Below are 20,047 nucleotides of genomic sequence, written 5' to 3' on the forward strand. Positions count from 1 at the left end.
GGTGTCTGGAGAATCTAGGTCAGAATAAAAATCAATTCAGCCATATTTATTTCCAGGCGGCTCTTATTGCACATCATCTGCCCACTAAACTATCATTGACCTATTTCAGAGGGGGCCCACCAGGTTTGCTCATTAGCTTTATTTATTTCTGACGTATCACACCGTTATCATCTGATGTGGGAAGAAATGCAGAGGCAGCAGTCAATTCAGCTGTTGTTGTTAACAGAGCACATCCAAGCCGTCACTATAAAGTGATTCCACAGGCTAATGCTATTAAAAGATTTACAAACAGACTTGGAAAAAAAGGTTTGGCTCCTATTACACCTGGTGCACCAGCCTAACCCCCTCAGCAGTGGAGCGGAGACTGACAGCAGTCAACTTTGGCCCACAACACCTGAGTCATTTACAAAATAATCCTTACAGACAGACAGTCAGTCAGTCAGTCAGTCAGGAGGCCTTAGGGGGTTTATCAGGCCAGTTTCAGAGGAGCAGCGGGCAGGAAGAAGAAGGGGCCGTCCCCTCTGGACAAATCATCCAGAGCTACAGATGCCACAGAGAGTGAAGTTAGATCATTTTACAGCGCAAATGCTACATTATCATTCTTAGCCTTTCCCACCCCCGATTAACGATTGTTAAGTCTTAATACTCTCTCTCTCTCTCTCTCTCTCTCTCTCTCTCTTTTTCTCTCTATCTCCTATCTCTCTCACTCTCTCACACACACACACACACACACACACACACACACACACACACACACACAACATGATTATTACTGATTATGAGTCATCAGACTTGTTATATGTCAATCAGAGGCAACCAAAATGGTAAAATAGTATATGAATGTGTCCGAATAATTTCATTAATGGATGAATGATTAGTGGAGGTCCCTTGGTCTCTCAAGCACTCTCTCAAGTAAATTCAAAACCGAGAACATTTGGGAGGTTAACAGGAGGAGATAGCACGCATCTTATACTCATTTCAGTCAGTCAGTGTGTGAATCATCTGTTAATGTTAAACAGTAAGCTTTTCTTTTTTTTTAAAGGTGGTGCAGCAGGCTTTTTTGTCTAAAAAATGTTTGAGAAGCCGGATGAATTTGCAGGGGACTAAAAGTCACCTGTGTTGGGGTCTTTAATCTCTTTGTCTCACTCTCTTTCTCTGCATCCTCACATTGACCAGAGCATTAATGGAGTTGTGACAAGTACATCTTGTTAACATCCTGTTTTGGCATAGATCCATACCCTCAGTGCTGTCTGGAGTATGATGTATTACGAGTCATTTTTTGTTGCCAAACGGATCAGGCTGTATTTAAAACAGAGAACATAATTTTAAGATTTCACATCATACAGTCACATATACTCACTCATGCATGTACAAACACCGTAGCATACAAACTGCTCCCCTATGCACATACATGTACGTATGTTCCCCAAACACACATACACATATCCTCAAACACCCCCTACACACACACACACACACACAAACACACACACACACACACACACACACACATTCACTCACTCATACACAGAGACTGTGTTGTCCAGATCAGTAAATGTGATACATATGATCCACTGGTTGAAGAGCAGCGTGATAATAGCACCCAGTGAAGTCAGCCAGTTATCAGTGTGGCCCGCGTCTGGTAACGAGGCCGAGCAGATGCTCGGTGTGGCTTGAACATCCAGTAGATCAAGTGACCCCCAGTTACCTGATAGGATACTACTTATAAAATAGTTTCCACACCGGTATTCTATTTTTGAAAAAATGTTCAGACATGAAAGACATAAAGGTGCAGCAAGCTGTTAATATCAAGAAATGTTGACTTCAGCTGTCGCCAACATAAACAACGCTCACCTCATTAACTGTCACCCAAACAGTCAGGGCAGCCTTTCTCCGAGAGTTAAAAGCTAAGAGTACATTCTTAAATGAATTTGTATTTGTGAATTTAAAGACCCCTCCTCTAATTTATCTAGTGCTCGACAGATATTGAGACCGATTCGGTGCACAGTTTTTCTTTTTCCCAGTCGTGTTGGGCTTGAAAGTGAATTTGTGCCTGCGACTGCTGTCCCCATAGGCCTGGTCTGAGCCTGGGGGTCAGTGACACCCCCTCGATCCCCTGGCCCCTGCCATCATCAATCATAGGCTGCCATCGGTCTGTCGTGGGGCTCTCTGTTTGTACAGAGATGGCTAGATCTCTTTTCAAATGCAATGCAAGTTTTTTTCTCTTCCTCTTGAAGATTTGGAAAGACCCCCTACAGCAAACACATCAGCTCAGGGGGGAAAAAAGTAATTGAAGTCAGAGGTTTTCATAGCAGTGCTGAACTAGTGCATGAAGTGATTTACAAATGCTGCCTACAAATGAGCAAATACTAAAAGGAGAAAAATATAATAAATGAAACAAATAATCATGTCATGGTTTGAACAGGCAAATGGATGGCAAATTCTAACAGCAGTGCAGAGCTACAGTAGTGCAGGGTTAAAGAATGTGATCTACACTAACCTACTGTCCAGCAGCCCCTGAGATCATTATAATCAGCCCCAGTGAGTGGCCTATCATGTGGTGTCATGTGACAAGTATTTAGGTTCTGTGCAGCATTGTATGTCACGATAGGCTGAATGAAAAGGGGGAAAAATGCAAATGTTTTCGTTTATCTTGATTTTGTGTTTTATTTATTTATTTATTTTAAGAAACTGGAACCAGGCTGTGGTCACTTCCACAAAGTGTTAAAGCAAGAAAGGCTGCCACATCAAACTCTATCTGGAAAATGAGCATTGACAGAGAGCAGAGTAAAGAAAAAAAGGCTTGACAGTCATGCTAACAACTTAGCTTTGTGTGGGCGAGTGACAGGTCCCATTTCAAATTCTGATTTCCTGCCGCAGGAACAATGGCAGTGTTATTATCCATTGTGTGCTGACAAATCTTCCGTTTGATTCATCATTTCCAGTGTGCGGAGGGTAGCAATTGATCGCTGTCCAGGCCCACCTCAGCAGTTTTTCTGTGGGGGAAAAAGTCTGCTTTTGTCTCAGCATAATTAGCAGGAATACTAATCGGCTGAATAGAGACCTACTTGAGAAGTGGCTCTAAAGAAGGAGTGGGGCCTTCGATCGCAACTCCACTAAATTTCCAGGATGCCATTGGTGGTGCTTAAGAGAGTTCACTGAATTTCCTTCCTAGCCTTGAACTCCATAGCTAAACTCTGACACACAAGATTAAAAAGCAAAAACCAACACTGTGTACCCAGGATGTGGAAATGTTTATGGTGATACAAGTGAACAAACATGGAGATATTTTCGTTATTCGTTATTTATACATCAAATGCTCTTGTTTTGATGACCTGCATGAACCAGAAGGAGGGTAGAGTTCACTGTTGTGTAGCCCAAAGCAGATTTCATCAAGTTCTTTCTAATGTGTAGAAGTATGCTCTTGATGTCATTCTAATTTCGTCGTTTTTCGCTCCCATGTGTCTATTTTTGACACATGCCACCTCTTAAGGAGGATGTCTAACTTCTTTTGTGTTGCCCGGCCGGACATGCGGACCTCCTAGACTTCTGTAGGATCTGGTGGTGTGTATGTGTTTGTTTGTGTGTGTTTGGGGTGTGTGTAAGTGTGCATGTGTGTATCTGCATACTTCTGTCTTTAGGAACATTTTAGAGAGCACTTACTCCAGCTTGTTGCTCTCCAGTTCAATTAGGAGGTTTTTTTTTCTCTCTAACACATGCCGATCAAGCTGTATTTTCTGCTGCACTGTCCGATCACGCCTTCATTTCATGGTTTGAAAGGCCAAGCAAACGAGGAGAGCTGTTCTCATTCAATTTGCTTGCATGAAGCGTAGAGGAGAGGATGCATCAGCAGCGAAGCCAAGCGAGCCGATGCCCGCTCTACCGATCGCCAAGCCTCCCCCCAACCCTCCAACCCCCACCTCCCCTTCAATGCCTCAATTACACATTTTTAGCGCGTGAGCGATTAGCTAGACGATTCCCACCAGAATTGGCGGAACGTGTTTTTTTCGCTCCGCAATCCTTAATTCCTCATTGTCATAATGATCCATGGACTGATCAGATTGTTTCTGCTGACAAAAGACCATGGCCCCCTTTATTCTGTATATCTCTTTCAGAGAATCACCGAGACAAATATATCACTGCAGGTATTGGAAGCACATAAATCTCTTTTTTAAATGAGCCTTGCTCAGGTTTAGATTCTGCCAGACAAAGGCTTTCGAGGAGCATTCTGTTATTTATTGCCCTAAACTCGTTTAGTTAGCCTTTGTGTATGTAGATAAATAATTGTTTTAAAGATCAACTCCTCGGCCACACATTATGAAGAGAATTGTTACAAAAGTGGTTTCAGGAGAGGCTCAGGCAAGGAATCGTCAGTTTCCCTTCTTTATTCAGTTAGCCCTTAAATTAGAAAGGAATCTAATTAACGTAAGGAACAGATATGATCAATTGGGCAACCACAAAGCCCTCTGCTTCTCCCATGATTCAAGTGGCCTCTACATTTATTTCTGTCAGTGAACAAAAAACACACACATTGCCTCCACTGAATACACTAATTGGAATCAGATTATTGGAGCATGTCTTAGAAATGCATATAGTCAAATGAAAACCATTTGTGAAATGTGAGAAATTTTCATGTCTATGTCTCTTGGAGATGCTTCCAATCTGTTTTCAGACGCTTTCTCATGTGAGATCAATAGCAGGAGTTGAGGTGATTTATGATATGTGTGACATGGCTCAAATCTCAGTTAATATCCAGCCTTGACGCAGGCAGAGACACTCACAGCTGTTTGTCATTTTGTGTTGACTCTCTCTGGTTAAGGGAGCATGTCGACCATCTCCACCAGAGCTAACTTTTAACCGGCATCCAAAATTAAGCACAAACACACACACACACACACACACACACACACACACACACACACACACACACACACACACACACACACACACACACACACACACACACACACAGACAGACACAGACACATACAATACACAGATACACTTTGCCACTGTGAAATATGGACAGTTTAGCGAGAAGTTCGAAATAGTAATTGATTGTGATGTTACTTTAGATATAATGCCAAGCATTGTGCTGAAGGATGGCGGGGATAAATCTTTTGTTTTAATAGTGTCTCTTAATTTGTGGAGTGTGGGAGACAGAATGAAGCCATAATTACAGGGCTTAATTGATGTGTTTTTACCGTCTCGGACGAATCCTCTGCCCTCTCCTTCCTTCTTTACTGTGTCGGCTCACACTTGCTGTTGTTTGCACTATATTTCTACGGCTATTGATTGCTATTATGGTAAATCCGATGGGCACAATGGAACTCTATCAGCAAAATTCAGGTTAATTATCTCGAGGTCAGCTCGACTCGGAGTCTCACAAAAGGCTGGCACTTTGCACTTTACGGTGCACATTAAATCGCAAGGGCAAATCATTTCTCAGACTTCTTATGCTGTGAATTAAGAGGCATGACAAAAAATAACTAATTTGGATTGCCTCTCCAGGCCCTTGTTATTAGCTGTTTTTGTTTTTGTCTTGCTTTTTGTTTGTCTGTTTTATTGGTTATTTGTTTTTGTCCAGGCAAAAATTACAGTGACATACTGTTTAACTTTCAATTTTTGACAAATACTTCATGTGTTTATCACTGACGCAATATTAGCATTTGATCATCATCATATATCAGTATCAATGTCATAAAATCTGATATTCAAGCTTTAAAAAATGTGCTCCATATTTTCAAAGCATATCCATAATGTCTGACCTGATACACCCCAGCGCATAGCTGTGTGTATGTGTGAAAGTAATATTTGTTTTGATCGAAGCAGGATGCTGTTGGATGTTTTACTTATTGCTGATAGATTGGCCTTATGAGTGCAGGAGAGGTCCATCGATGGGGAGAAACTAATGGCATTGATTGTGGATATTGTGTTTGGGTCTGCAGGGACTCCAGTAAATCGGATTCCTATCATGGCCAAGCAGGTGTTGGACCTCTACACCCTCTACAAGCTTGTGACAGAAAAAGGCGGCTTAGTGGAAGTCATCAATAAGAAAATATGGCGAGAGATCACCAAAGGCCTCAACCTTCCTACCTCCATCACCAGTGCAGCTTTTACACTCAGAACACAGTGAGTAGACCCAACATGGCCTGCGCTCACTGACATGCCTGAACACCAACAGTCCTCTGTTTTTATGTCTTTTTTTATTACTATTTAGCTTTTTTTTTGTTTGTTTTTCACTTAACCTATTCAAATAAAATACATACACAGCCAACATATGCATTAATGATAAATGATAAATCATATATCATCATTACACATCGTTATACTACTGCTCTGCTAAACAAACACTTCATTATTCATTTTTATACCACTCCCTTACTGAACACTTAACTATTATTTTGCTATCAGCCCAGAGTAGTGCTTACATGGAGGTCACTCAGTTGAGGGATGCATGGGATAATTATGGGCTTGGGAGGCAGTGATAGCGTGCATTGGCCTAATGTGTGCAGAAGGGATTTAAGCCTGTTTGCACAGGCTTGCTCTCAAGACCATCATTTCAGGCAATTATGCCAATCCCCCCTGCTCTCCACCAAGGCAAATCCAAATTCATATTTGACCCCAGACAGCTAAAAGCAAACACGGTGGCCGCCTGGCTAACCCATATGTGTCTCAGCTGATTTAGGCATCATGAACTCACAGTGGTTTTAGGATTTAGGCTTTAGACTGCAGTGACTAGATGTTTTTAGACAGCAACAGCTCTCTGTTTTCTCTTGTCATTAATTTGTTTGTGTGTTTATTACGAAATCTTAGGCGTTGCATACTGCATTGCAAAAGCGTATTCTGAATACTACAGTACTGCATATGTTCTCAGCAGTATGAGTGAGAGAGTAATAGAAAAGCTACATTAATTATTAACATTAAGTAATGTTAAACTGAGAAGTGTAGACATTACACATGGGGTAAAAAACCTCTTGATTTAATAAATAAATAATACAACACTGTTTTAGGTGCAGTAATATAATACAGTAATGTAATAATGTTATCATGGTCAATGCATTACATGGTCAGTCCATACCAGACCTTTGTAATCACTTCACATGCTCTTTAAATTTTTACATTTCTGTGTGTGATTTTTATGTATGTGAGATATATGTGTGTGTGTGTGTGCTTGTTGTGTTATGATTGTATAAGCTACTGGATGCCTAAAATGTCCCTTGGGATGAATAAAGTATCTATCTATCTATCATCTATCTATCTATCTATCTATCTATCTATCTATCTATCTATCTATCTATCTATCTATCTATCTATCTAATACAGTGCAGTATGACATTTGAGTGGCTAGACTGTACATCATTGTGTGTGTGTGTGTGTTTCCTGCAGGTATATGAAGTACCTCTATCCCTACGAATGTGAAAAGCGTGGTCTCAGCTCCCCCGGGGAGCTCCAGGCAGCTATCGACAGCAACCGCCGCGAGGGCCGCCGCCAGAGCTACGGCTCGGCCCTCTTCAACTACTCGCCCGTGGGCACCCCCACCCTCATGGCCTCGCCCAAACTTCAGATGCCCCACATCGCCATGTCCACCCCCAACGGAGCCCACCTCTCCCAAAGCCAGGCCATCAAGAAAGGTGAGAGGAGGCTACCGCTGACCGCAAGCCCACCTATAGCCTGTTTATATTGCCGTGCCCTGTTTCATTATACCTCTTGGAAACCCAAACAAAAAGCCTTATAGGCTAGCTCTCTCAGAAGACCATCATAAGTCTGCCCTTTGGTGGGCAATGCAGTCACTGTCATTTAGGATCACTCAAGTACATGCTTTATATAACGGTAGTACAAATTAAAGACGATCATGACCATTTATTTAGAAAGTTGTTTTATCACAATGCTTTATTGCTATTATATTATTATTATTATTATAGCATTATGGACAGGATAAAAGTAGCACCAGGATTTAAAAAAAGGAGCAATCGACGCTGTTACACAATAGCTCTGCCCCCTCTCTGCTTAATTATGGCACTGAAGTGTGTGGGCAGCATGGTGACCACTGCACGGCAGCTGAGAGGAAACATCTTGCAGGACTTCCTCAAATCCACCCCTGCCAGTTTCCTTATCTCATCTAAGAGAAGAATGCTACACAAAAGACTCTGGGACACTTCGCTACCAAATAATACGTCCGCGAGGAAAAACAGATTCTTTGATGGCAGCGGACTTCTTATTTGGGTCTCATGTGACCACCCTCAAGGCTGTGCAGTCTCCTTTTGTTAATGCAGATAGCAGCACAAGATGAAATAGCCAGACACAGCAATGCATTGTGGGTAACGTTGAGTTTTAAAAGTAGCACTTCCAGAGGACAATGAACACTGCACTGCAATGAACACTGCTGAGAAGTCTTAAAGTAGGAAATTTGTGCAGGTGTTTGTGAGCAACACATCACATGCACATTTCTATAACTAGAATTTCACTCCTTCCCCAGCCACACAAAAATAAATCAGTGCATTCTAGCAGCAATACAAAAATAGTATTCATACTATTTTACACTATTTTATACTATTTAAAATACTTCATTCAGTATTAAATGAAGTAAAAAAAAAAATCTTTCAGCAGCTCAATCATTTGTATTTCCGATGCGTTGACATTCCGTTTGTTTAGAGACAACAACAACCATCTCTTCAAAACCCCACCTCACACCATCTCACCCCCCTCTTCCTGTGTCTCCCCACAGAGGAGTCCATGCTCACCAGCTGCCTGAGCAGCCGCGTGGGCATCCCTATGTCCCTGGCCGGTCACCACGGGGCAGCCGTTCAGGCGGTGGCCGCCCAGGCCCAAGCGGCGGCAGCGCAGGCGGCTGCGGCCCAGGCTGCGGCGGCAGTGCAGGCGGCGGCGCTGGAGCAGCTACGCGAGAAGCTGGAGTCGGGCGAGCCGCCGGAGAAGAAGATGATGCTGATGGCCGAGGAGCAGCAGCGCCTCATGCAGCACGCCCTGCAGCAGAACCTGCTGGCCATGGCCACCCAGCTGCCCATGAACATCAAGCTCAACAACAGAGGTGAGCCGCGCACACACACACACACACACACACACACACACACACACACACACACACACACACACACACACACACACACACACACACACACACACACACACACACACACACACACAGTTCTTGAATTTCCCCTAGGGATCAATAAAGTATCTATCTATCTATCTCTCTATCTACTCTTATGCTGCCTTCATATTAGTACTTGAAATCAGCTCTGTGATTCGTAATGCGCCCCCATTGGATGTCGTACTACACCGCTGAAAGCGTTGGAAGTTAAAAGAAAGAAAAATGCCAGATAGAGTCGACAGATTGATTTTATTAGTGTCCAAGATGCCAGTCCTTCATGACGTCTTTTCTTATTGCTACAGGGAAAGGGATACACATCTATTATTCTATTATGCCACTACTGAGTTGATATAGCTGGTGTATTGTTAAGAAAAGCTAATCTCTCTCTCTCTCTCTCTCTCTCTCTATATATATATATATAGAGAGTGTAAGTGTTATACTGTATATATATAATACATTAATTACATTATTATATCTATTTATTTTGATATAAATGTATTGTGTTTATGGTGTTATGTATAAATGAGCAAAGACAAAGGAACATTTATAATCAAAAGGAATGTTTTATATTGCAAGGATATTAGCTGTTTTAAACAATGTGTTTGGAGTTGAAAACCAAAACAGCGTCAAAGTAGTTATCCTTTTTACAACATACAGTATAAATCAAATAATCATAATTATAAGCCTCAAAGTAGTTATCCTTCTTACAACACTTCATCCTCAGGTTTATATTTACCCCATTTATATTTTTCATAGAGAAATCTTTAGCTACTTAGGGGTGTGATTTATAGCTAGTTGTAGAGCATTATCTGCGCCTGCCACACTGAAGGTATGAAGAAATACAGCCTGCGCGGCCGCACTTCAAACACATCATGAGTAAAAATGCCTCCATCTGACTCACGACTCATTGGTCATGTGAGATGGTCATGGCTCCAGCGCACCTGGACACAGACAAGCAATAAGTCATTCATTACTTAATCATAGATAGATGTGAAGAGCTTGGGGGGGCTAACTGTGTATGCTCTAGGCCTTTTTTTTTTTTCTCTGCGTGACCGTATTGTATCGGTCATAATAACTGGCTTCGGCGACTACATATCTTAGAAAATGGAGTGTAATTCTACAGTGCTGTCAGTTGCTTTTGGGGATGGCATCTAGTCTGTAATTTACAGATTACATCAAATACTATTATTTGTCAGTGCGAGGCAGGCAGTGATTGCAGTCAATGTTGTCTAAAAATGAGACTGCAAAATCGTTAAACTCTCTGGTTGACGTCAACTGCATACGGTTCTGCTAAAAGAAAATATCTGAAATATTGAAGTATTAGAGGGAGGTTGCACACCAAATAGTGAAAGTGAAAAAAATGTCTGTCTTCTTTATGTTATTATTTTATTATATTAAGTTATTTATGCTATTAATAGCCAACATGTCTATTTGACTTCCTTTAGAATTCCTTTAAAGGTCTTTGGTTTTAAATATTTTACTCTAGTCCCTTTGTTAGATTATTTTGTTAGCATAAATGTAAAATGTTATAAAAATGTTCAGTGGCAGTGTGCCAAAATACAGTCCTCTTTACAACAGATTACAAATGGTGGCTGCATCTTTTGACAGTTGTTGTTTTTTTCCCTCTTCCCCTTTTTGCTCCAAAACTCTTTAATAAACTGCTCCTTATCCTGTCACTCTTGAGTTATCACCAATATTCTGTGGCGCGCTCCTCCTTGCTTCTTGTGTTCCTTTTATAAATGCTCATATTGAGTTTTTCTCTCTCTCGCTCTCTGGCTTCTCTCCTGACAGATGATAGACAAGAGACCGCATTGAACCTGTCTACCAACGGCATTAGCAGCATCAACATGTCAATAGAAATAAATGGAGTTGTCTACACAGGTAAATAGAGGGCCGTTTGCTGATGTAATTGGAGGAAGGAAATTCAATAAGTTATAGCAGCACCCCTGCGCTTAGTCCTCCACGCAATTTGATGTCTTTGCTATAAAATCCATGGTAATGAAGTGGCCGCCCAATGGAGTTAAAAAAGTTAAATATCTCAGAATTGGGCCCGGCGCTTCAAGGTCGATGAGGCTTATTGTCTTACGTGCCCGAACGGAATGGCCGGCTGTTTTTCCCGTTGGCTACAGTGTGCCAGTGCCTGGGAGCCGATGGCTGTAATTACCTTCGGCTGGGCAATTGAAGTTTTGTCTCGTAAGCTGGCTGGTAACTTTCCCCTGGTAAAAAACCACTGTGAAGTGGTCAGGCCCTTGTGGCTGAAAGCCAGCACTAAAACCTCTCTAAATCCCCCTGGAGGCATCATGGCAATGGGGGATCCAGTTGATCCACCTAAAGGTTAATAGCAGGTCTGGTAGCCTGGCAACTAACTATTTTTCCAGCCTCCCTGGATATTACTGTAAAGACATCAACACAGCTGCTACTTTCGTTTAATTTAGGACACTTTAAATATAATTATAAATGTAAATGTAAACACATCCATTTTGCATGCTGAGCACTATTGTTATTGCACTCTAAACAAAATTGTATGTGTGTGTGTGTCTGTGTGTGTGTGTGTGTTGGGTTCAGGGGTCCTGTTTGCCCGTAAGCCCTCCATGCCCGTGATCCCTGGGAGCCACCGAGGCAACCACCACCACATCGCTCAGGGAAAGTCCAGCCCGGGATTGTCCACGCACATCCAGCCGTCCTCGTCCGCCTCCTCCACCTCATCCTCGGCACACGGCAACGCATCCCCCTGAGCAAGAGCAACCCCACCCCCACCTCTACCGACCAGCCCCAGACTGATCTGTCTTGCCCAGTCCTGGTCCCCACCTGTCCCCTCTCCTCCCCCTGCCGCCTCCCCTCCCGTTGCAAAGACTCAGAGCAAAGCCGAGAACAGAAGATAGATCATAAACATGCATTTATCCAATTTTATTTTGTTGTTTTTGAAGGTGGCTTTCTTCTCTTTTATATAAAAAGTCCATAATTCAAAAGTGACAAGATTGAATGTTTATTTAAAAAAAAAAAATTTGAAAGATCTATCTAACAATAAAAAAGGACACATGTACATACATTGAAACCGAGAGAATACATATTGTCCAACTCCATTCAACACTGAGCAACAGCTGCTGCAATGCTTAGTGGGGCGTGTTGGGTCAGTAATAACACGTATGAAGTGAGTATGTTTCCTCTCTCAAGAATCGCACTGTTCTGTGGGGAGAAGCTTTATCGTGTGGTTGTACCACAGTCACCCGGGACAGTGCAATGACTGTGGAAATGACAATGGCACAATTCTCTGGTGACAAATATCTGGGGAGGGAGGTTTTTTTCCTTGTTCTCTGCTGGCTTTGTTATTTTTCTGTTGTGCTCTGGAATCTCATACCGTCAGCCTTGGCGTTCTTATTTCACATTTCTAAACAGGTTAGACGTGCATTTGCACCAAAATCACTGAGTCCCTCAGAACTTGCAGCTTATACCAAAGAAGACTAGAATGCCATTGACAAGGTAGCCACGCTCAGCATGGTCGTGGAATTGAAACAAATGTAGAAACGCACAGTTTTTTTTCTCTCAAAGCACTGCAGTAACTTAGAACAAGCCACCGAAGAATCAGAGGTCGATGGTAGTTCTGAGTGACAAAACGAGTGGTTTTGTACTTTCAAGAAAAAAAAGAATGATAATAATAATTGTAGATGTAGGCAAAGCACATCCCACTGAAAAGAGGGAGGGACAACCTTTTTAGCAGTCAGGGAGATGTACTTATCGATGCTTGTTTTCTTTTCTTTGTAAAGGAAAATATCTAAGTGATGTACTATCTGCCGCGGTGAACATGTCCAAATCAATCAAATGTCATGTCCAAATGTTCAGTGGGACAATCAGTGGATCACACTGGTATTTAATACATGCAAGTCTTTTTTAAATGTTTTATTGTAATGTAAAGGTTGTGGCAACTTAAATATAGGAAGCCAGCAACATTGCTTCATGATGGATTGTGGTCAGAGCTTGCAACAATGTACACGCCAAGATTTTCTTTTTTCTTCTTGGCTTCGTGGAGATGGCTCTTTCCATCAATGTAGACTTTTTATTACAAAAGTGACTTTCCACCTTCACCTAAATGATTTGTCATTGAGGATCTGTTGTTTCTCACTGGGTGCATCATGGTTCTCTGAATCCATTTAGCCACATGCAAAACAAAAGCAAAATAACATTGGCTCTACTGGTTTTTGAGAGCCTGAGAGTAAAGTCATGCCAAAAAGGTCATGTTATATATAATGGCAATGGACACCCCTATGGTTAAATGAAATGATTGAGCACTTCAGTACATTTCTCATGAAATTAAATAGATATAGGATCACTGGGAGGTACAGAAAGCAAGATGGGGGAATCATCATTTTGGATTTGAGGATTGCTGAAGAAGTAGCTATTGGCTTTATTGTGAATAGAATCCTGTTTTCATTTTTTTTTTTAAATAATGCACTTGCATTTGACTTATTTCTCTATCTCTCTTTCTCAATCTCTCTTTTTCTATGCATCTCACTCCTCTACAGTCTCTCTCTATCCCTACACCCCTATATACAATATATAATATATATATTGTGCAATATATATATATATATATATATATATATTTCTCTCCACGTTTTATTTCTCTCACTCTTACCATTGCTTCAGAAATACTTTCTCTGTTGTTAAGGGAAATGGGAAACTGTTTGATTATATTCTGTGTGTTAATCTTTTTTAAGTATATTAAGCATATGATTTCAAATTGTATTTATTTTGCTCTTTTTTTATTTCATGTTATATCTTGGGGCTGTAACAGTGCATTCAGCTACACCACTTTGCTTTAGGCCCTTTTTAAGTTCTTTGAAATACAGCCTGATACCTCACAAATCTGTACATACATAATAGATTATGAATACAAATATACCTCATATTTCACTTCTATTCTTTTTATTGTGAAGCCACTTGAAAGAAAAATCAATATTTTTGTTTCAACAGATCACTGGATTTTTTTTCTCATATTTTGTATTGTTATACCAAGAAGGGAATATTTTATTAACAGACATCTACCTCATTTGTTCTAGACTGTGCCAACAAACATGACCATAATCGCCAGTTTTTAAGTATAGCCTTTTGGCCCATACAAAGATTATTTGCTTGAACATATGTACTGAGATGAAAAAAAAAAGAATTAGGTGGACCACACAGGGCACGAGGCAATGTATTCATGTGTGCTTTGCTTCTTCACTTTTCTTTTTTGAAAATGGCATTATATATTGTTTGGGAGAAATGCCAGAAGGATTATATTTCTTGTACATGGCTATCTGTTCATTGCTGTTTAATGTTGATATCCAGTTAGTTGAGTGTACCGCACATTTGATTGATAAATGTACAGTTTGAAGTAATGTTATACACGATACCACAATCCTGTCCCAACAGGCAGTCACCACTGGAGCGTACAGTGTTTTCAGGCATGCCTGTACGTTACTGATGTGTGTATGGTTGGTAGATCTCTGATACTCTGTCGATTCCAGTGTTTACTTGAAAGACTTTGAAATTACACATTACAGAGCAGATGTTTTATAATATATGATGATAGAGTCTGAACTTCTATGTTCAGTTTTTTCCAGGAGGTTTTTGGAATGATAAGCCGAGCAAAAATCCCATCCAAACACAATACACACTGCTGTTTCCTATACCAAAGATTTTGTATTGTACGTTTAGGTCTATTTCCAAATGATGTCTTCCACACAGTGCTTTTATAAGATCGGTGAGACATTTTAGCATTTGCAAAAATGTGTAATGGATAGATAGTCATTACTCTTAAATGTCTTTTTCTTAACTGATTAGCCATTGTGCTGGAAAACGCGCTATATAAATAAATTGACCTTACCTTAACTCTGCTACCCATTATGAAACAATCACACAGTTCAAAGGAATTGCTGAGGCAGGAATTAGTTGCAAAAATGTACATTGTAAAGATAAATCACACAACAAACATAAATATAGAATAAAGGGCCGTGTGGATGCACAAATGTAATTTTTTTTATGGCTCACAATCATTGTAGTTGACATATCAGAAATGTTTTCTTTTTCATTAACACTGGCACAGTCTGGTCTCTCTCACGACTGTTGTTCCCCTCCTTGCTCTTGCGTTGACACACCAGAGGTTGATATGTGTTTCGCCAGTCATAGGTTGTTCGTTGACTGTGAAACATGAACATAGAAATGGCAGAAATTTCTTTTAACCAAAGAAAAACTAAAAGAAAAAAATGTACTCTTACTGGCTTACTATTGAATAAGATGACTGTCAGAAAAGAAAGAAATGTGTTGAAAATAGGATTCACTGAAGAGAAAGACTCAGTTATGTAATTACTGAAAAAACATGTTGTTTACTTTGTTCATTTTCTTTTTTTTTTTAGCTGTGCTATGCTATTAGATTGTAGAACTTATTAAGGCTTTTTCAGTGTATAAAGCTTAAACATTTCTTTTGTTTCCTTTTGTTCACTTTGGATGAATCCAGTGTATTATGGGAAAGCTGGATTGTGGTGCTCAGGGGTTAAAAACATACAAAAAAACAGGTGAAAGAGATTTTTTTCTTTGTTTTGCCATTGACTCGTAGCATATTTAGAAATAAATTACTGCTTTAAATTGATGTCTTTTTGTCATTTCTCAGCTCTCAGCACAAGACTGTGCAGTTGATCACACATTTTCCCCTTGATTTCCTCTTTGGTGGTACCAACAGACTTTGTTACAAAACCCTTGCATAACTTCTTCATTGGCCCTTGTGCCGGGCAGATAAAGTGAGATGGCTGAAGCAAGACTGAAAAGAATGCCATAAAGGTCCTGAAAGGAAACCACAATTAAATTGGGACACAGACACAGGAAGCGTTTTATTGCCTCGAAATAATTGCACTAAACCAGACAATGGCTAGACATTTCACCATTGTTCATGGACAGGATGTCAGATCAACCATTACGGCAGAGGCAGCTTCTCCTCTTTATGTTGATTTGAAATACGTAAATACATTTCAGTGGAGACATTGTACTTTTCCATTGCTACATTTATTGAGTAAATATAGAAGAATTGACTTAAGTTATGATTGAAACAATGGACATCAATAATCAATATTGCTTTGGAGAGATTTGGATAGATTGGACAGATTGTTCCTGCCTCAACCTCTAGTGTTGTAAATCTATTCATGAAGCAATTAACTAGCAAGTCCATTCAAGACATAAAATAAACTAAATATACTGTCTGCTTCTCTTACTCACACAAAACGCAACATTGGGACATTCATATATAGATTTCGTACGTTTGTTTGCTTATTTACTTTATTGTAGGAATATCCATCAGTAAAGCTTGGGCTTTCCATCCAAGTCATTTGCATATTTTAAGGGCATTCACAGAAACTTGAAATGCAAGTCTACACATGTACATCCACTGTGTTCTTAAATTAAAAATGGATCCCTCTAAACCAAGTTATGAAACAAACCTTACTGACTTAATCCACCCCTTCCAGGGACTACATCTCTGATTCTAGATTTTATGCAGAATTTAGGCTTTTCTAGTCAGGATTTCCTGTTGGATTAAAAACCCAGCTACACAATTCTGTTCTGTGTGTCACTTTGGCACACTCCATGTGACTGTACTGCTGAAAACAGCCAATGGCCAAAAACCTACACACAGGTGCACAACATTAAGGGAAATCAGCAATTAGTTTAAGACACACACACACAACCACACATAGTTGACGACTTTGCAGTACAAAGGTCAAAGTCCGACTCTGCAAAAGTAGGCAATTAAACTAATGATGCCAGGGTGTGTGCTGCATTAAGCAGCTAAAATGGAGTAAAGATTGGTTAATTAAGGGCTGAGAACCTGATGTAATTAGGACCAGGCAAGATTAGTGGCTTTCAATGGTCTTGCAGGGATTTGCAGGTAATAGAGTTATTATTGGGTCTGGGCAGTGTTACATTACACTTCTGAATAAACAAAAACAAATTAGCAGTGCCGTCCAATAATGGGTTATCTTGTCAGAGGTTGACAGAAATCTATTCCCTATAACACTGTGTTAATTTTATGCACCACTGACAGTCAACCCTCACAATCAATGGAGCCACTATAAAGTAAGGTGAACCATCAATCTGATTTGAGGAAATGGTGGTGTGTGTGTGTGTGTGTGGGGGGGGCTTCTCCCTGTGCGGATGTCTTCCTCACTCCTCTGACTCATTCTTCAGCATGTCACCTTCAGCACACTCATGTTTATTCACTGGGCTATGGCAGCTGGTTACCAAGAGGTAGATACTTCCGACTGCAGTGGTCAGGGAGTGTGATTAAACAACTACTCGGACAGAACAGCTCTACTGAGGCTTCCCCTCCCACAGCCTTGTAAAACTATGGGGCCATCAATTAACAGATCGCTTCATCATCAATTTGTTTTTTAAATGACCAAATGTATGTTGTAATAAGTACTAGTAGTATTAGTAACATATCCTCTCAGGGAAAATAATCCATCTTGAGTGCTGTCCTCAGTCTGTTTATTTGTGACGTCTTATTACACATGACCCCTAATAGTGGGGCGAAGCTCTCGCACTAGTCACTGAAACTGTGTCATGCCCAATATAGCCACTCATTACTTTACATTAGTCATGTGACCAACCCGTAAGATTACTACTGATTACTACCGTCCTCATCTCCCAGCCCCTAATCCAATTAAATATTTACATGTAAAGACTATAATTTGATCCCAGTGATTCAGCCTGAGCTGAAACAAGCTCTTTTAACTCATTTATGACTTAGGGTTTCAATGTCCGCGACTGCTGGAATATTATCTGGTGATTGACTTGCTTTCCCAGTGATGCAATAGCTATGAACAATTTCAGGTCAGGTTCTATGAGGATTTAGATCAAGTGCAGTAGTTGCTTATGGAATAACAGTATAATTGATAATACCGAGGTCATTTTTTTTAACTCCACATCTTTTTACACAGATGTGAAACACATCTGTTAGTCAACCTGTCAGTGTGTTACAAAAAAAGGTCCTGATATCATCAAACAACTCCGGATGAAATGAATCAAGGTATTCCTGGAGTGAGTGGACATCAGCAGTTTTCCTGCTCAGAACCGTATTCCCAATCGATGACCCATCCATAACAGTAACACAAACAAAGATGCTGTCACTCCGGCCTGCTTTTTTAGTGGCCATTGATTTGATGCTGAACTTTCACCCCGCCAGCGAGATTCTACACAAAGATCACCTCATAGCTGTCATGGGTGATTAGCTTTGCTGATCTGAAAGACTAGATCGTGTTGCATCGATACCAATTAGCAACTTCAGCATATCGCTTTAAACCCACTCCTGCCACTCCAATTTAATTTTTTTCACCCAGTCAAAATCGGGCACGGTGGTTTCACTAAGCAACATACTGTGGTTAGCTGAGGGTCACACATTCCACAACACATGTAGTTAAATAAAACAAAAACCTATGACTATATGGTCAGGAGAGTCCCACATTTTGTTGTTTGATTGTACACATGGTGCAAGCATGTAATGGATGCCCTCTGTCTGAGGCTGAGGGCTACAGCTGACGGCCCATAGCAAGAGACCATAGTGCCAATCAGGATGGATGTGAAAGGAAGAACCAGAACAAACAAGCATTAGGATTGCACTTTTTCCAGTGTCAGAAGGCTGCATTGACATTATCAGACAGTAAAGTAACTGCTAGACAATATATAAAAATTTAGGAATTTGGTTTTTATATGTTATCACAATTTATTTTATTGTATGTGTAACTTACAATTTTATTGTATGTGTAACATATTTATTTATATTGTTTCTTTTATTATTATTGTTGTAACTGAAAGTAGTTCTTCCATACATAGGGTCTAAATATATACTGTTAAAAAAATTAAGGGAACACTTAGGTTTTCCGCAATTGTTAAAACACATTTTTTTAAACCTTCCACCCTTTTCTCCATTCTCAAAATACATTCACAGAATGTATTTTGAGAATGGACAGCACTCAAGATGGATTATTTTCAATTCTTGCAAAATAAAACACTCGCCTCAAAAGTTTTACTTGTGCTCAGAACCAAACAGTGTCAGAGTATCCAGTGTATGATTGAAGTGTTCCCTTAATTTTTTTGAGCATTATATAAGGGGTTACACCAACTGCATACAAAACCACCCAATCAACAAGCAAACTGCTTCCTTTAGATTAGGTAGAAGGTGAATATTTCGGACTCTTCATACTTAAGGTTTTTCAACTAGCTTCCACTAACATGATCACAATTTTATTGTCACCTGATTCGGCACTGAAACGTCCTATCAATATGCTCTCATGTTGCAATGTTATTTACCTAATGGCAAAAAAAGCTGTGTTAGACTTCATGGCAAAAAAAGCTGTGTTGAGCTCCAGGACCTGTTGTCTCTTACTGCATCATACTGCACTGTTACACAATATACCCCTTTCCGGTGATGTACACACACATTGTATTAGTGAAACGTAATTGTTAGAAAAATCACTGGGGATATTATAGTAGTGCACTTCTGTTCCTGTGGATCACATTTCTTTTATCTGCCCTTGCCTCTGGCGATGGGCAGAGCCTGTGGAGAAATGTACTGGTCCTACTCTGATGAGACACAAAGGCAAGAGCACTTCAAAGGCCACATGAGAACGCCATCCATCATGTTCCATACATGGAATTCCTTGCTTAAAGTCGATGCACAATTTAGCTCAGGCTCGGCAGGGTGTGGTGTGGGGTGGGGGGGGGGGGGGGTCAAAATCATCATTGCCACTCCTTGGTCATCTGATACAGCGGAATACTTAAACCCAATAATCAACACGACACCTACAACTTGATATCACACATGAGAGGTTGCAGAGGGAAGACTTGTTTTAAGGCATTTAACACTCCTGAGAAAACAAATGCATTGAACACTGTACTTGGGTTAACGTA

The 20,047-nt window shown here is 40.4% G+C and overlaps 1 protein-coding gene across 2 annotated transcripts in view; it reads left to right on the plus strand.

The window, feature by feature from the left end:
* The window catches only part of arid3c (AT rich interactive domain 3C (BRIGHT-like)), a 64,783-nt gene extending 49,047 nt beyond the window's left edge, over positions 1-15,736 (plus strand). For both annotated transcript variants that reach the window (XM_076269958.1, XM_076269957.1), the window contains 5 exons: positions 5,949-6,132; positions 7,390-7,634; positions 8,729-9,049; positions 10,904-10,993; positions 11,678-15,736. In XM_076269958.1, the coding sequence (XP_076126073.1) occupies positions 5,949-6,132; positions 7,390-7,634; positions 8,729-9,049; positions 10,904-10,993; positions 11,678-11,847 (1,010 nt within the window). In that variant the 3' untranslated portion in view covers positions 11,848-15,736. The remainder of the gene's footprint in view (positions 1-5,948; positions 6,133-7,389; positions 7,635-8,728; positions 9,050-10,903; positions 10,994-11,677) is intronic.
* The last annotated feature ends 4,311 nt before the right edge of the window (positions 15,737-20,047 follow it).

Source organism: Alosa pseudoharengus, unplaced genomic scaffold (assembly GCF_046254945.1).
Source record: "Alosa pseudoharengus isolate Yale_2024_CS ecotype anadromous, Long Island Sound unplaced genomic scaffold, YU_APseudo_1.1 YU_APseudo_1.1_scf_6, whole genome shotgun sequence".
Classification (NCBI taxonomy): Eukaryota; Metazoa; Chordata; class Actinopteri; order Clupeiformes; family Clupeidae; genus Alosa; species Alosa pseudoharengus.